This window comes from Anopheles arabiensis, chromosome 3, assembly GCF_016920715.1.
Source record: "Anopheles arabiensis isolate DONGOLA chromosome 3, AaraD3, whole genome shotgun sequence".
Taxonomy (NCBI): Eukaryota; Metazoa; Arthropoda; class Insecta; order Diptera; family Culicidae; genus Anopheles; species Anopheles arabiensis.
This window is the reverse complement of record NC_053518.1, coordinates 31,974,510-31,992,244: the sequence shown is the minus strand read 5'-3', so window position 1 is coordinate 31,992,244 and position 17,735 is coordinate 31,974,510. Positions and strand designations below refer to the sequence as shown.

At 48.0% G+C, this 17,735-nt stretch overlaps 1 protein-coding gene across 2 annotated transcripts in view; it reads left to right on the top strand.

Annotated features, from left to right (window-relative positions):
* The window catches only part of LOC120904712 (serine-rich adhesin for platelets), a 188,683-nt gene that overhangs the window by 41,073 nt on the left and 129,875 nt on the right, over nucleotides 1-17,735 (top strand). For both annotated transcript variants that reach the window (XM_040314946.1, XM_040314945.1), the window contains exons 2-4: nucleotides 9,438-10,233; nucleotides 10,315-10,569; nucleotides 10,638-10,799. In XM_040314946.1, coding sequence (XP_040170880.1) covers nucleotides 9,799-10,233; nucleotides 10,315-10,569; nucleotides 10,638-10,799 — 852 coding nt within the window. In that variant the 5' untranslated portion in view covers nucleotides 9,438-9,798. The remainder of the gene's footprint in view (nucleotides 1-9,437; nucleotides 10,234-10,314; nucleotides 10,570-10,637; nucleotides 10,800-17,735) is intronic.

Genomic DNA, 17,735 nt, shown 5'->3' with positions numbered 1-17,735 from the left:
TCCCCGATAGCACATCTTGCGTTGAGACACGGAGTTTGCCTGGCAGAAATTGCTATTTCGATGCCCTTGGCCTCGTGGCGCGCCCATTGAGCAACACCTGGAGAGCGGCTGTGTGCGGGTTTGGAGGCAGAACAACAAAACACACTCGGAAGCGCACGAGAAAGCGTGATGATCTCGTTTTTCGCGTACGAAATTTCCATTCTCTCCATAAATAAGGCGGCTGGGCGGAGACAGTGGGCGCAAAAAGGGCTTTGACGTCACTGGGGTGAATTGTAGTAGGTCACGGCATCTGGTATCCTGTGGGTACCAGGACGCACCCTTGGAAGGAGGAGGGTGTACGCCGGAGAGCACCCACAGTCGTGGGAAATTTGTACGTGAAACACATTTATGCAAATGTGCGCTTGACTTGAGCGAGAGAGAAATGGGATTGGGCTTGAAGAAAAATCTGAAAAAGGTCAGTATGGAGAAAATGAGGGTGAAAATGAAACACATGCGCCTTAATAAGGGGATTAAGTAGGGGTGTAAAAATTGAATTATTCATGTGCTCTCTAAATAAGCTGTTAAATGATGTATTATAAGTTAATGTTTTCATGCTCGCGGCGGTGTGTGGTGACCCTGAATGTTTCGTTAAACGTAGTGGAAACTGAGCATTCGCCTACCAGATGGCCGAGAAGACTTACTTCCCTGTGAAATGTGGTGTACAACATTCTCGAAGGTTTTTTTTCTTGAAACAACTCGACGAGGGTTCCCTTCCTTGCACGCGTTACAATCTAGTTCAACTACCTCGTTCGTTCAATGTTCGCAAATATGGCAAGGACAAATCCTTTTCGCTCGCTGCTGCTGGTGGTAGTGGTGGTTGGCATAGTTTTTTAAGGTTCCCTTTAACCACCCCCCAAAACACCTCCAAGTATACGTTGGACACAGTGTGGAGGGAATGTCCCCCCCACCCGTTTTTTTCTTTCATCGATCCCCGAACTGCTGTGGTGTATATCGAAAGTCGGTGGTGTGTGGAGGTTAAAGCGCTGCTGCGCTTAACCGATACTCCAAAATAAGTGAAAGGAGTGCGGCATGTGTTGGTCTGTTTATGTGCAGGAGTTACGGAGCTTATACCTCTCGCCATCGTTCAAGCACTGGTTTGTATGTTGAGCGCCATTTTTTTAACGGACCAACATGCACATTGACTTATTGGAAGACATTGGAAGACACTGAAACACAACCACGATTGGACGGGCGAGCTGGTGGTCGTTGTAAATCGTTTGAAGGGCTTCGGCGGGGATGTCGTGGAAAGAAAGTCAGTGGTCGGTTATCCCACGCAAACACACATACATACACACCCGGGAAAGTTTGTTTGTCCCCGGTGGGATGACCTTGAAGTACGCCGCTAAAGCCGCTTAAGCTAAGCCTCCGTGTTGTGTTGCGCGGGTTGTTCTGCTTTTATCTTAAGTTGCTGGGAGATGCGAAGATCGATCAAACTTAATTAAATGTTAGTATCCCACTCTCGTCTGCTGTAGTGCTGACGAGTAAACTAGTGATGTGCTCTCTGGAGTGCAATCACGACTTTGATTCGAATATGTCTATTGCTAGGCCGATTCCAACTCCGGCAGTATCGGAACCACTAGTTCTGCCCGGAGTTGGAATTGTACGGAGTCAACAACGACTCCGTATGATTCCAGACGACTCCAGACGAATCCAGACGACTCCAGACGAATCCACACGATTCTGAATAACTTTGGACGACTCTGAATGACTTTGGACGACTCCGAATGACTTTGGACGACTCCGAATGACTTTGGACGAGTCCGGATTACTCCAGATGAATCCGGATGACTCCGGATGACTCCAGTCAACAACGACCCTAGACGACCCTAGACGACTCTAGACGACTCTAGACGACTCTAGCCGACTCTAGACGACTCTAGACGACTCTAGACGACTCTGAATTACTCCAGATGACTCCAGATGACTCCGGATGACTCCGGATAACTCCAGACGACTCCGAATGATTTTGGACAGACTCCGGATGACTTGTTGATCCGGATGACTCCAGATGACTCCGAATGACTCCGGATGACTCCGGATGACTCCGAATGACTCCGGACGACTCCAGTCAGCAACGAGTCTAGACGACTCCGGATGACTCCGGATGACTTCGGATGACTCCGGATGACTCCGGATGACTCCGGATGACTCCGGATGACTCCGGATGACTCCGGATGACTCCGGATGACTCCGGATGACTCCGGATGACTCCGTATAGCTCAGGGTGATTCAGGATGACATATGACTCCAGACGACACCGGATAATTCCCGACGACTCCGTATGGCTCAAGGCGATTCCGGACGGCTCCAAACAATTCCAAACAGCTCCGGGTAATTCCGAAATTTTTGGAGTCGGATCGAAGCCGACTCCGGATTTTTGCCAACTTTACCTTTCATTACTACAAACAGCTGGGAGACAACAAATGGTGTGGGTTTTCGTTTTATCCTCAACAAAAAGGAGGGTGTGTTCGTTGGTTTTTGTTTTGATCGCTCGGAAACGGTTCCGGTTATGATGATGTCCGCGTTTGGAGTTCAGAAAAGCCTCGAGCCCCCTGCTCAACACGCTCCGAAGAAGGCGCGATCGCGCAAAGTGTTCGCGCCCAATAAGGCAAGGCTGCCAGCCGCTACCCCTCCCCAATGGACATTCGGATGACGAATGTGTTCGAAGATCGCAATCAATGAATCAAAGGAGAGCGCCCGTGCGCGAGCCAACCGCGAGACACTAAATTGTTTCACGCAAACCAGCGACAAGGTCACAAGCACAAGCAATGTTCATGTGTATGTGTGTGTGTTGAATGTGAATGGATGAAGTTGTTGTGTGCGTGTCTCCCAGTGCGACATTGGACGACAAGTGGAAGGAAATTGCCATCGTGCTCACGCATCGAAATCATCGCGCAATGTTTCCTTGAGCGTCTGCGTGCAATGATAAAAGCAACAAATAAATCATAAAAAAACAACTATGCGCACACACACGTGGGAAGGATGACAGGTTAGCCCTTTCTGTTGCATCCCGGTGTTGAATCGGATCATTCGTCCGGTGAAATTTTCTCAGCTACAAACCGTGTTGATTGCCCTTCCACAACAATCTCTCGCCGCCTTCGGGAGAAAAGTATAATTATGATTAGCTAATTTGGCCCTCCCATCGCCGGGAAAGGCTCCCATTTAGCGAGTTCCTCCCACTTCTCGGGCTGATAATGGACCCTTGCACACCCTGGGCTTTATGAATGGATTGGGGAGCGGTATAATGCGCACCGAAGGGATTGCTTTTGCTGAGTGATTCATTTGGTTGGGGAGCAGCAAAGGAGAGAGAGTGAGAGATCAGCTTTGATAGTCCGGGTGATAACGAGTAGTCAGACCTTGACCGGCGGACCACTTAGTGTGAAGCTAGGGAAAATGAAAGGTGGCGGGGGAAAAAACAAGTAGGAGGACGACGTGGTGTATCCATTAGAGATCATTATGATGGACCCTCCCATGCGATTACGCTGTGTTTTTTTTCTCTACAATTTTAAACCTTCCACAACAACACAGGATCGCTTCGCTGTGTTGTGTATTGTTGGGTAATTTTATTTCCATTGCTCATGTCACACACGGAGCCGTACGCGGAGGTTCGTGCCCTAACCACCGCCACCACCGTAGGCGTGTGTGTGCGTGCGCCTGTGTGGGCAACGCTTGTACCACGCTCAGTGTGTTGCATTTAAATGTTTTGCGGTTCGTCGTCTGCTGCATTTCGTAATTGGTAAAAATTGGTGCATCCACGCGCGTGAAACACCGTTGCTGCGTTGCGGTTTGCTGTGTAGCAAGGCGACACCACCCTTCCCGGGGCGGCTGCTGTGGTGGGCTGCTGTGGTTGTGGGACTTTAATTTGCATGCGCTCTAGAAACCACCCAGGCGACGAACCCCTCCTCAGAAGAAAATAAAATTAAAAAACACGCATTCACCTACTTAAAAGCGCGATATCTTTCGAACCGTTTGCTGCGGCGCTGCGCGCTGATCGATTAAAACTCGGAGCAAACTCTTAACGCAACTCCAGGGGAAAAACAAAAGGCTTTGTGTGGCCCCGTGCGCGCCCAGCCCGTACTCAGGGGGATACTTGTGTGGAATATGTTGTCGTGTTTAGCTGCGGCACAAGCAAAAGGGGTTACACTACAGGTTTTAATCGGCTCGTTTGTTTGCGTCGGACAAAATGTGTTTTGATGGGATTATGCTTTCGGTGGAGAGTGTTATCGACGTTTTTGGGGACGGTTAAGATCTTGAGCTTCTGGAGAAGTGTTTTCGGTGGAGTTTCGAGTGGTCTACGGGTTGCCGTCGCGCTCGTGAAAAGTATCGCGTGCGGCGACCATTTGGAAGTTGTTGGCATCATCAGTTGCGCGCGCGCGTTGGGTAATGGCTTAGGCCACTGACCACCAGACTGAAAGACAACGGAGGGCGTCAGTTAAGGTCTAAGCTCCGGCAGCAATTGCAAAACTTAAGCCCTGGTGTTTGTACAAAACCAATCGAAACCAGTGCCTTTCCAACAAAAACCGTATCACGGCTCCAAACCTCGTCTCGTGTCGGGGGACAATGAACCTCCTCGTCTCTGGTCTGTTTGAACATGCGGAGGTTACCTCAAACCCGCTATCGGAAGCATCTGAACACGGAGAGTTCCCACATTCCCCAAACTCTGCTCCAAAATGACCCGAAGTTGACACAGCACAGCGAATGGACCTGCTGGATGGAATGTTGTCCACCGTTGGCTGCATTCTTGGCTGGCTACGACTCAGGCGCTATGCTGATTGCAGCAGCACCGGTCGAACTCTTGCCTTTCACGCGATGGTGAACCACCTGAACACCACCACCACGACCCGTTTGGGTGGTGACCTCTTCCGTCCAATTATGGGGCCAGTATGGCACTTGCTGTTTCCCTTCTTTCCTTGAAGTGACTTGTTGCTCTGGTGGTGGCGACGGCGGCCTGCAAGAGCTTTGATGTTGTTTTTTTGCCTGTCGCTTCGTTCGACTGTGGATAATCAGTGGGCGAAAGGGCCCCCTATTATCCGTTGAGTGATGTTGTTGAGTTTAGTACGGGTTGTGTTGCGAACAGACTTGAAGACGGCGGAAAGATTAAGAAGTGTCTTGGACCGGGAGGGTCAAAAGATGCGACATCTTCGTCCCGCACATCACTCTGTGGGGCCAAATTGCCGATTGGAAAACGTTTGATTACCGTTATTAGGGCGTGGATAAATAGGCTATGTATTAGCCGTTGATAAGGTCTATTGGAATTGATTTGGAGAAAACCTCATCAAGATGTTACGGAGAGTGTTATGTAGTTATTTAGTGCCGTGGTGAATAGACTTCAAGATAAGACACCATTTCGAACTGGAGAAAGATATTGGAGACCTGAACACACGACCTCAACGACTACCGAATATGTGATCTTCAGGGTGCTGTTAGGTGTCGGTCCTCCCTTTCCCTTACGGAAAAGTTTGAAGTGAGCAGCAATTGCCAAAGAAAGCTAATTTGGTCCTCGGACCCCGGCATTAGTCATCGCCAATTGGTGCAAATGCCATCCATCACTCGGAATAATGATGACGCAGTGCGCGATCTCTCGCTCCCGCTTTACGATGGCGAAGAATCCGATGGCAAAGGGGGGAAATTGGTGTTAGCTTTCGTTTCATTGGAGTTGACAGGCTGATCGCGACAATTATGGGCGCTGGTGCTACTGCTGCTGCTGCTGCTGCTGCTACTTAAACCGATGATGGGAGTCTGCTGCGTTGCACACTCCACCTTCAGGTGTTTTGTCCTGGTCCCGGCGACCGTATCCGGCGTTAAGGAACATTCCGTTCGTGCCTGGCGATGCAGGCAGCAGAGTGCACCTGGCGGAGGAGAGCCAGTAATAAAAAAACAGTCTCCGGTGAAAGAAAAACGCCATCTCTCGAGAAGTATTTCGAATTTTAATTTGAATCGTACGCGTAGGAATGCACTACCATCCCATGTGCTCGCGGAGTCTGTCCCTAGTGAGGCACCCTTCACTGTTGGGATTGTGCCGTCTTGCGCCCTTCAGTTTCGCTCTTTTTTTGTTGTTGCTCCACGCGTCTTATTAGTGGCTTAAAGTGACGGTGGCCGCATGATGCGTGTGTGTGTGTGTGTGTGTGTGTGTGGGATTTGCGTCAGGGCTGCTACCGGTCTTTTATCGTCCGGGTTTTGTACTTTTTTTAATGCCATCATGCCTGGACGCCGCTCCGCTTGATAGTAATGTGGCGTGAATCTCATCCCCAACTCCTCTATCGCACGGTAGTGTCAACTCACTGTCATCACAGTTGCGTTGGGTGCACGCGCGTTTCGGATTGAGTTTCCACACAAGCACAGCTATTCTGCGAACTCTCTGCTAAGTCCCCCGTTGCCCCCGTGCTAAGCTTTTTGCACAAATGTGATATGAGACACACATCTAACTCCTTTCCCCCAGGGCTTGCATGTGTGCGGAAAGAAATGTGCATTCCCTCGGCTTTGGTGTCGGTTTCTTTCCAGCAAAGAAGATGATCGGATTGTGTGCATCGCATTACACACCACCAAACCCGAGGAACCCGCATTGAAAGATGCATCAAAGGCCAGGCATTAGCAGCACTGGATCAGAGACGATGCGTTTGTTTTCCCGTTTTTCCATGTGCGTTGAATTTCACTTTCGATTTACGTAGTCGTCGTCATCCGCTTCGCAGGTCGGGCCGGGGCATGACGATTCTTGGGCAAAATCCGCTTTGGAGGAGGAGGATATGGATTGTGGTTTAGTTTTTATGCGCAGTCCGCTCGCTATTTCCCCGCTTAAAGGCGTACGTGTTTATGTTGTAGAATGATGCACATCTTCATCATGCGACCGCTTGGGAGAGTGTGGTAATGTGTTGTCTCTACACGTATTAGTTTCCTTCCTGCACATCTCTCAAAACATCTCTTCAACATCTACAAGTCATCAGACGAGCGGCACGAAACAGACATAAAACATGCGCGTAAAACATGACGTTGGTTTTGTTGCTTATGCGGCGACCTCAAACTCAGAATCGTGTGTCCAATTCTTGCCATTTTGTGATTGCTTCACACTGTCGTCTCTACATTCATCTTTTTTTTTGGTTAGGAGATGCTTTTGGGACATAGATTTCCGTACCGTTGTCTAGTGGCGTCTCTGCGCGCAATACTGACGTCCTCTTTGATGTTTTGAGATTTGTGGTCTTGTTGTGTGCCAGGAAGAACAATGTACCCATCAACGCTGGTGACATAAATGGAGGAGGCCTCAGGTTTCTCACATTTGTCTCCGCTGACGAAGTGTGTGTGTGCGCGCGAATATCACAGCATGGGGGAACTTGCAAAAGGGCAGCCAGAGATCCCACTGGGAGAGGGCTCCCAGCATTAAGTACTGAATATGCGCTGAAATCCGTCAGCCGGCGTAGCAAACGGGCGAAATGCGAAACGAAGAATTTTAAACGTGTGCATACGACGCGCTTCCATGCACAGCCGAACGTCATCTCTGGCCGTCTGCTAGGCGCAAAAGAGAGGTTTGCGCATCGTTGAGCTCGACAGCAGCAGCAGCAGCAATAGTAAATGCGTCAGATTTCTCTCGCTTCAAGTGCGCTTATATGTTTGCTTGCGGAGTGATTTGTTACCTTTTGCAGCGGGCACTTTCCCGGCGCAAGAGCCTGCATGATCGCTCGTGTAGCAACTCACACGTCGGTGCAACGATCGTAGAATGTTTTCGTAGAAGACCTGGCCTGGCAACGGGAATGGAAGCTTGCAATTCTGTTGCTACACATTTTGATTGCTTCCCGACTCCAGAAGCGCCTTGGGTGGTGGGGATGGAGCTACACACTTAGGTGCTAGAATGCAAGTGGAAAGGATGCTAAAAATAAGTCACCGTTGACGCATCGAACGCGCTCTCCCTCTCGGCCCTGGAAAGTGTACAGCTTGAGAAGAGTGCTTATGGCACATCGTTAAGAACTTTATTTGCATTTCACTTATCCCGCCCGACCCAAACCGATCGCATTGCTTTAGAAATTGGATGCGTCCTAAAACCTCACAGCACTCAGAGTCAATGATCGGAGGGGAGTGGTCGGTCGGAGGTAAATGGCGTACATTAATGTAAAATGTGTGTGCATGTTTTTGTAAGTGGAGTCCGTACCACAGACCGATCCGGTCAAATGTAGTGTGTGTGTGTGTATCGCAATAAATAATCTCTAACCACACCACTGCAACCTCTCCCGGGCATCTGTGGGGCGGTCCTTGGATGAACATCATCTCAGGCGCACGAGATCGGGAAATCGGGGATGTAATAAATTTGAAATTGAATACTGATTCGGAAATAGCGTTTGGTTTGAATTGGAGCTCTCAGGCACTTCATCTCCATGGGAGATGCTAGAATTCGGTCCCCCTCGATGGGTAGCATCTCTGGGCAACTTGGTATGGATATCTCCCAGAGAGTAGATGTGTGGAGCGACCAGCGTAGTTGGAATGGGAAAACCGGAAAACAGCTCGACAAACCAAACGGGCCGGGGACATAAAATCGCTAAAAATCAATGATCTATGACAGGCCATCAAGTCCTGGAGCGGGAAGTAATTTAAATCACGCTCGCTCCCATTGGACAAGTGATCTGATATGGCGGTTGAAGTGTACCGATCGTGGAGATTGAACCTCGGTGCCGATTAGTAGGATCGGAGATGTAGCGAAGGAGATTACGAGGAGAAGGGACATATGCATGTTTCGGTGGGCGCGTTTGTGCGCATACGTATTGATTGCGCTTTGGTGTCACTCCTCCAACCAACTCCCAATTTCTGAAGTTGAACTATCTTGGAGATAGTTGTTTTTGCCGGTCCCCTTCCTAATCCACATCCTAAAGCAATGAAAGAGGAGAGAGCGAGAGCACTCCAACGTTTGGTGTGCATAAAAAACTGCGGCTTGTCTTTAGCGGAAGATGCGAGCGCCAAACATCCGGAGGCGGCAACGTTCGCTTGCTCTGTTTGGGGAACGTTTTGAGGGATGGGGAGAGAGAGAGTGAGAGGATTTAATCTCCGATTTCACGACGCGCCCGTCCAAAGTTTTCCGATTCTGGCGGGTTATTTTTGTGCCTCTCAATTCTCCATGTGTTCTTCGTGTGACGCGCGCGCAGTCCAAAATTCCCGGCGGCAGCGGCGGCGGCGGCTCTGGATGGGGTTGTGTTCTTGCGGTGGTGGGTTCCCATCATTAGTCCATTGGCAGAGTCGCTGTTTGATGTGTGTTCGAAGTGTATTGCTCGCATCGGAATCGATCTTGATTCGTTGCCGTGTAGGGTGAAGAAGTGGAGAAGTTGATTGTGCTTTCTTTGTGATTTCTAATTGTAAAAATTGATAATCATTTTCTTAAACGAACAGCATTCTAACTGGTCCTCTTTTCTGTTTATTTGCAGATTTTCCATCGCTAGAAAATAGTCATCTTGTGGCGTGCGAACGAAAGCACCTCTTAGCAGCAGCAGCAACCGTCGCAGCCGCCACCGACATGTCGGTACGGTCGCCGAACTGTCATCCAGCGCTCTGCGTGCCGCTGGTCCACTTCTTGTGCCACTGAGAGGGTTGGAACCAAGCGCTTTTGGTGAGGGAAGGAAGATACAGTGTGCAGGGTATAAGGCGCAGCAGAAGAATAAATCGTCCGGCAGGAACAGTGAGGAACACACAGTGTTCTGGTGCGATCGGCGTGTTTGTGTGGAGTGAACCGATACACAGAGTCGTTAGGCTTGGGTGGTGCAGACTTGCAATTAGCAGATTGAAGCCATGAAACCACCGAGCATTGACATGTCATCAGCAGCAGCCACTAACAGCAGCAGCAGCAGCAGCAACACGATCAGATCATCGCCGGCAGCAACATCCTCACCGACGATAGTGAATTCTATTGTACATAGTAGTACTAATGTAGCCAGCGGCATAAGCGGACCGGTGGGCCCCGGTGTAGGCGGGTCTAACAGTAACAGCAGCAGTAGCAGCAGCACGACAACACCAACACATACCGCCACGGGAGTTGTGCCAGGAGCAGCGGCTGGTGCGACAACACCGGCCGCCAACAACAGCAGCAGCAGTGCGGGCGCCAGTCCGAGCTGCTTTATCAAACCATCGCTTTCGCTCAACTCGCTGCCACCGCAGGGACATCCCGAAGGCTCGGAGATGGCACAACACAGGCTGCGTATCGATAGGCCTTACAACAGTTTAAAGGTGAGTGTGTGTGTGTGTTGGTGGCTCTTTGTGTTTTGCATGTCTCTGTATATAATAACCTATCATCGCTTTGTTTTGCAGAAGAAACGTGACACAGAGCGGGAACTGTGGCGACGGTCGTGGGGCAGCGGGCACAGCCACAGCTCGTGCAGCCTGCAGAGCAGCACCACCAACACCGGCCTCGGCAAGGACGATTTCTGGGCGGCCTTGCAGACGAACTACAACTTCATCATGGACACCAACCTGCTCGACAGCTGCCGGGAGGCGCGGGGCGAAATCGAGGGCACCGTCTGCCGGGACGACCTCGAGGACGATGATGTCAACTGTTGCCGAAAGGTAGGGAGTGTTTTGTGCAACCGATATGATAAAAAAGAGACTAATTAGTGCATTTTTTTGGCTTTTAGGCACTGTTCAAACCAGCACAAACGCACCGCTTCTACGGCGATCCGCGTTTGCTGCGCCAGTGGATCAAAGAGATGGAGAACCGAGTGGCCAGAGTACCGTCGGTAACGGAAACCAAGAGACTGAGAATCGAGCAGCTGCAGAAGCTGGCAGTAGAGCACGGGGTAAGTGAGCTCTGGGGGAATTTATTTTCGGTGCGTTGCACTCCAGCGCGCGCGCACCGCTGCAGCAGAGTAGACATTCTTAAGCCTTAAAATAACCCCGTACACCACACCGCCCATGGAATCTTGAAGAGGTAGTGGCAGCAGCAGTAGCAGCGTGCCCTTACTGAGGGAATTTGGGGTACTTGTTCCAACCACGAAAGCATGCATACGTAATAGGGCTAAAAGATGGGGGGAAGAAAAAGCTACACCAGCCATCAACCTTTTCGGGAGGTTGCACGTGTGTGTGTGCATATTTCATTATGTCACATGGCGGTGACACGGTTGAGAATGGTTTTCCAGTGTGTTTGTTGTGATGATCGGTGTTTGCGATCGTGCCAGTTCTGGGTCAGTTTGTGCGTTGGTGGATGATGATGAAAATAAGAAGCAGTAACACTAATATGTCTATGTTCGGTGCAGTGATATGTTACTGTATAGTGGGAAAAGTCATCAAACAGTTTTTCAAACAGTGGCAATGGGAGTAGGGCTGCGGTTTTTCAAGATGAGTTTAGGTTTGGGTGTTGATAGAAGTGTGAGACCGGATTCGGCTTTTTTTCTTTCTTTCTCAGAGTTGTAATTTAGCCACGTCTCGACAGACTGATGGGTGCTTTGCTCCATTTTTAAATATTGACAAATGTGTAGCATGGGGAAAGAACCTGCAAACGTTGCAGCAGTTAGTTCTGGAAGCGACGTTGATTATGCTTCTCCAGACGGGTATACACAAACGTCCATTCGGTTTTTTTTGGTGAGGGTTCTGTGTTGAAATGTATACGATTTATGGCATGTTTCCGAACCTCTTCTCTCCCCCGATATCATAACTCGGTGCGATGGAGCAGATGAGTTGCTTCAGCTGTGGGTGGGATAGAACGTAGTATATGATGCTTTGGAATTAGTGCGTATAGATTGCCGTGTCAGAGTGACAGCAGCATCGCGCTTCTGATGGTTCTATGTGACGTTGACGCAGAGCGCTGAGAAAGATCTGATAAATAGTGGTTTTTAGTTTCGCGTGTGTTGTTAACACGCACAGAACAAGCTGAACGTTCTTCTTCAGGCATGCTATTTCGGGATCGGAAGCATATTGGGCAGTGCATCACAAAAAGCAATTGAACACGCTTGTTTATTAGTTGACTATTAATAAGCAACGTTAGTAGTTGCGGTACAGCGCACGTTTTTGGGTGTTTGTTTCAGGCGAAATAGTTTCATATACAATCGTTTAATTTCCAAAATTACTATTCGAGACATTTAGGAGTAGGTAATGAGTTTTATTGTGTTCTACAGAATTTTCCAAGTCAAATTCAAATGTAAACATTGTGATTCACCGCGTGTAAGAAGTTAATCCACAGCAATCTAACATTTCATTTCCATCACAATAATTTTAAATTTCATCAGTATGATTTTCAACACGCCTCTCAAGCTGGATTGAGTTTGACAGTTCTTTGTTATGTCTTTGAAAATCATGTGTAAAAACTGAAATTTCATTTTGAAAGAAATGCACTATTTGACAGCTGTTGAAAAACATCTTGGATGTGGTGAATAATTATGTGCACATTTGAAAGTGACTTGAAAAACCCTGTAAATGCTACACGTTAAAATATACCAAAACAAAATCAAAACATATTCTAATTTAACTAATTTAGTGAAGTATGTTAAGCTCACTGAAGCAGTATAGGAAAAATCCGTCTTACGGTAGCAGCAATACCAGGCGAAATAACGACGAGCGAACAAATTATACCAGTTGGTTGCTGTCTTCGCTAAACTCGAGCGAAACGGGTCGAGCGCCTGAAGGTATGCACACCGCACGACTGGTATGATGGTCTGGTATAATCAACTTTTGGGCGGTTTACAATTTGGTTTTGAATTTCCCTGACTGATTTTAGTTTTTTTTGAACCAAATTGGTTGCAACTGTTTTTAAATTTATGTAAACAGTTTTTTTAATTTTTTCAAATATTTGATTGATTTAATCTTCACAATTACATCATGCACTCAATGTTACGATTAGTGTGATGCAACCATGATGCATGCGCTTTTCCGTTGCATCTCCAATCGATCGCACCTCTGCTTCTCTACCCCACTCCCCAGTGAGCTTATCGTGTGGAAAGTTTGTTCGTAAAAATTCAGAAATCATTTCGTTTTTGCACTCATCAAATTTTCCAACCCCAAAGCCCGGGGGGGCCGCCGCTTTGACCCCATTTTCACACGGCAATTACAACAAAGCCTCCACCCGGTACGGTGGATGCTCTGTGGTTTAATTAGATTAGACCCGATCCGATACGCGGCGATCGAAACCGGTTACACTTTAACGCACAGATTCCGCCCGGTCGGGGACGGTGCGGGAGGAAGCAACACAGGTCTTCAATCATCAGCTGGATGTCGTCCGGCTGGAGGCTCGAGCGCGTGTGTGCCAGGCACCGGAGAGTGGACACGCATTAAAGCATGAAACCTTCGGCCACGGTCGCTCTCGGCACCAGCGGCCTTCGCGAAAGCGCCTAGTTTGGGGCTAATTGATCGCGCACAGTTCCTAGTTGGCGAAACTTGTTTTGGTTTTTTCTGCTCGCTTCGCCTTTTTTGCCCGGGATCGGGGCAATCCGGTGTTGATGAATGAAATACGGAGGAGCCGCGTATGTGTGCATCTTTGTTCGAGGGGGTGCGAAGACACAGTGCGAAGAAAGTGAAGTGATTTGGGCGCCCGAAATTGATTAGTATCCTAACGCCGCCAGCACTGCAGGGAGTCTTTAAGGGGCGGCTGTTTTGTTTTGATTTTAATTTTTTGGTTGGCAAATGTGTATGTTTTTGCATCACTCTGTCTTTTGATGTTTCGGGTGGCTGTTGTCTCACATAATTTTATGGCGCACCCCATGGAGCGCAGCAAGGGTTCGCCTGATATAGTAATCAACAAAATACGGAAGCAAGCCTGACCTCCCGCAGGGGGATCAATGCTTTCTAATTACTAAAACTGTAGCATGAGACACCAGAAGCACAAAAAAGGAAAAAAAAGGTTTGCTTTTGCAGAAATGGTGAAAATAAAATGTGAAACTTTCACAAAATCCCATGATCGATCGGCGGGCGCTACTGCAGAACGGAAAATGACACAACTGCAAAGAACATAATGGTAGCTACTTACTCACCCAGTGCCAGACAAATAATAAAAAGGAGTGCATACAGAAGGTGTTGTAACACTGCTTACGAACATCGGGGCAGCCAACGGCTCATCATAAATCACTTACGCGTACGTCCGCACCGGTCTGGTGTGAACGAGATCTCGGTACCCTCCCACAATACGACGAGCGAGCGTGCGGGGTGATCTAATCGGGTGGTCAGCGTTAGCGAGCGAGCCTTGTGTACACACGGTAGTAATAAATTGTGATTTACTACAAATAGCAGCAGCAGCGCCTCCTCGCACGAACGACTTGGTGCGGTGCGCCGGAGCGACGAACTTTCGGAAGTATTTCGAAGCCTGGCTTAACGCGGCGGTTAGTCGAGATGTGAAAGGAAGTAGGAGGCTCTATTTCTGCAGTTTTAGTTGCAGCCTAGTTGCAGGTGGCGTGCAGTGTGATTTTCGGTACACAATTCGGACAGATAGCTCTGTTGCAGCCCGTTGTCTTGAGTGCCACACACTCCCCAACGAATGTTAGATAGAGTCTATACATCATACCATCTTCAATGAATGGCTAAGTGACGCTTGGAGGCATCTTTACCGGTACTCGCCCGAGCTTTGTAGGTCGTCTGGCTCGAACCAACGCTCGAACTAAAGGATGGTGCAGAAAACGATGGCAAAAGGAGATGCCTCGCGGGGTGACCGACTGATTTGTAGCAGTAAATAATAGTTGACGTTTAATTAAAACCAATCTGGGGCCCGTCTCGCCATCGTATACGTTTAAGCTAAAGCTTGCCTCGAGACAGAGACGCGTGTGTGCAGTGGTTTGCCAAGCGAAGCCGTTTTTTTCTGGAGGGTATTTTCCTAATAATAATGATGATGGAGAAGCAAAAAGGAAACGATGGCAATGTTGCTGAGATCACGTGAAGACGATCATCATGTTTGCCGTTTGATGTGTACGCTTTTCTCGTTTGTTATTTCGTTTTAGAGTAGGATGTTTCTCTGTCTGTTTGGGAAGGAACAGGAACGATGTCATAAAGAAATGTACAATATCTGGCTGAAAATTAATGTACTTCAATTGAGATATTATTATATGGCAAAAAAAGTGTCATGCAGCATGTGCCCCAACGTATCTCATAGTGTAAATCTCATATTGTACTTGCTCCGATAAAACCCCGATGATAATTGCCTCTCTCGACCTAGATTAATGTTCCACATCGTTTTGGTTTTGTTGCTGCCGCTGCTGCTTTTTTTCATATCCGGTGCTCTGCTGCCGGCAATCCCCCTATTTTTTTTGCTCATTTGTTCCACCGAGTTGTGGGGTCATTTGTGTGGGGGAGAGAAAAGGTAATGCCCCCGCACCGTCCGGTAGCTAGGCACCACCGGCGAGGTTTGCTCTAAAATAATTACACTTTCACTTCCACCAATCGCGATTGTGCAGCGCGCTCGCCATGTGTGTTTGAGGTGGACGGCGCATGTTTGACCGTAAAATGATAGCAAAGTGTAGTGCAAGCTGAGCACTGGAGCACAGTTACGATGACGGTAGATGCTCGCCGAAACGGTGTATCGGGCTTGAATGTCTGCATGTAACAGATGATAAAAGTATAAAATGCGCTTCTTCCGGCGTGCGACTCATAAACACTGTGATGATGGTTGGTACCTCATCAAGAGATGGGAATTGGAGTCTAAAGGAGTTGCTCGTTTTTGGAGCTCTAATAGACTTTGAATGCTCCAACTTATGTGATCTGGTGAGATGGACTGAGAATGGCATAGTTAAAGAATACTAAAAATGACATCTCACTATGATCACTGATGATGATAGATGAGTTCATATGAATCTGTTATCGACAAAACGGTTAAGGGACTTCTTGAGGTAATAGAATTGGCTTTTTGAATACTTCAAAAAGCTTTCAAACTGGGCATTTCTCGACAACTCTTCAAAACACAATTACCTGCTAGAATTCTTTGAAGGTTATTTTTCATCAAATTTTTCTTTTCAATGCTTCTAAAAACACATTTCAAAGAGAAAGAACACATTCTAGCTATTGGTGAAGGAGGTACTTGGTGCAAGATCCTATCGTAGCTAATAACGAGTGTGGAATTTTAGTACATCTCATTACAAAAGTGGTGAACACCCCTTTTCATAAATACTGTGATGATGGTTGGTACCTCATCTAGAGTGGGAATTGGAGTCTAAAGTCTTGCTCGTTTTTGGAGCTTGATTTGTTGCTCTAATAGACTTTGAATGCTCCAACTCATATGATCTGGTGAGATGGGTTGAAATGTACATTAAAGGATACTAAAATCACATCTCACTATGATCACTTAGATATAGACTCATCTAAGTGAACCTGTTATCGACAAAAAGGATAAAAAAATTCGTGAGGTAATAGAATTGGCTTTTTGAACACTCCAGAAAGCTTTCAAACTGTGCACTTCTGGACAAGCCTTCAAAACACTATTACCTGATGGAATTCCTGGAAGGCAGTTTTCATCCCATTTACTCATAGTTTACTCCTAAAAACACATTTCAAAGGGAAAGTCTACCACTACAAGTTTCTGATGAAGGAGGTACTTGGTGCAAGATCCTATCGTAGCTAATAACGAGTGTCGAATTTTATTACGCCTTATCACAAAAGTGGAGAATGCCCCTTCCTCGGATGGATGGGACGTAAAACTTATCCGGACAGGGAATAAAAGGTATCCATCCCGTTTGGTACGATCGCTCGTTTTCACATGTGGGCCGCAATTGCTCAGGCACTCAAAGGAATGAAAAGTTCCATAAAAATAGTATCTCCCTCACCACCAACTTTGGTCAATTCGGTACGCTGCCGTTGTTGCGCCGGAGGGTGCTCTGGAATGGAATGAAGCCTTTATATCTCGGTACTTAATTGATCTTCGACACCTTTTCCCCCTTTCCCCATCTTCCCGATTTGTGTTGCCAGGCCGGCGGCCGCTACTACTTAACCCCTTGTTTGGGACCGTCGTCTATCGATGCTGCTGGGTGCCGTTTTTTTTTACCTTCAGAAACCTTCTTTCGCGCCATCATACTAATCATGTGACCGTACATGGGAGAGTGTGTGTGTACAGGTGAAAATCTATGATCTACTGGGACACGCCGCACCGTGAGTGGGGTTGTTGGGGTTTGGGAAAAATGATTAACATTCGTTCCACCTTCCTTCTGCGGGCGTGTTTCTTGCGCTGCATGTCACTTTTATTACATTCGCGCTGGACCTGTGATTTTGTGAACGGGTTGCGCCGTTTTTTTTCTCCCCCTCTACCACCCAACCCCCGCCCCCGGTCAGTAAGATGTCGCCGTAAGATTGCGCCCTTTGCGTCGACATACACAGTGCCCTGATTGTGAAAATTATGTGCCCCTTTTGCACGCCTCCACCCTGAGGAGAGGAGGGAGTACCTTACTGGAGTTCAACAACCAAGTTGCGTGCGCCAGCGTGGAACAAAGTTCGATGTGCCTCTCGTGGTGGTGCGGTTTTTGAAGTACTGCTGCACCACTGCCAAAGGTGGTGCATTTTGGTCAACCGACGACCGACCGACCAGTACGACGGGCCCCCGAGAGGCTTTGCAGAGCGCACTGGAAAGGCGGCGGCGATCGGTCAGCTGGAAAGAAAACTGGAAAAACTGTCGTAAATGGTCAATTAAAAGAAACGAAATGTGTTTTTTCTGCTTCTCCTTCTTCTTCTTCTTCTTGCACCCATGGAGCAATACAGAGCTCATGTGCTTACCGGTACGTGTGTGAGTGTGGGCGAGAGAAGGCCACGTTCCACGTCTGTACGGTTATGGTTTG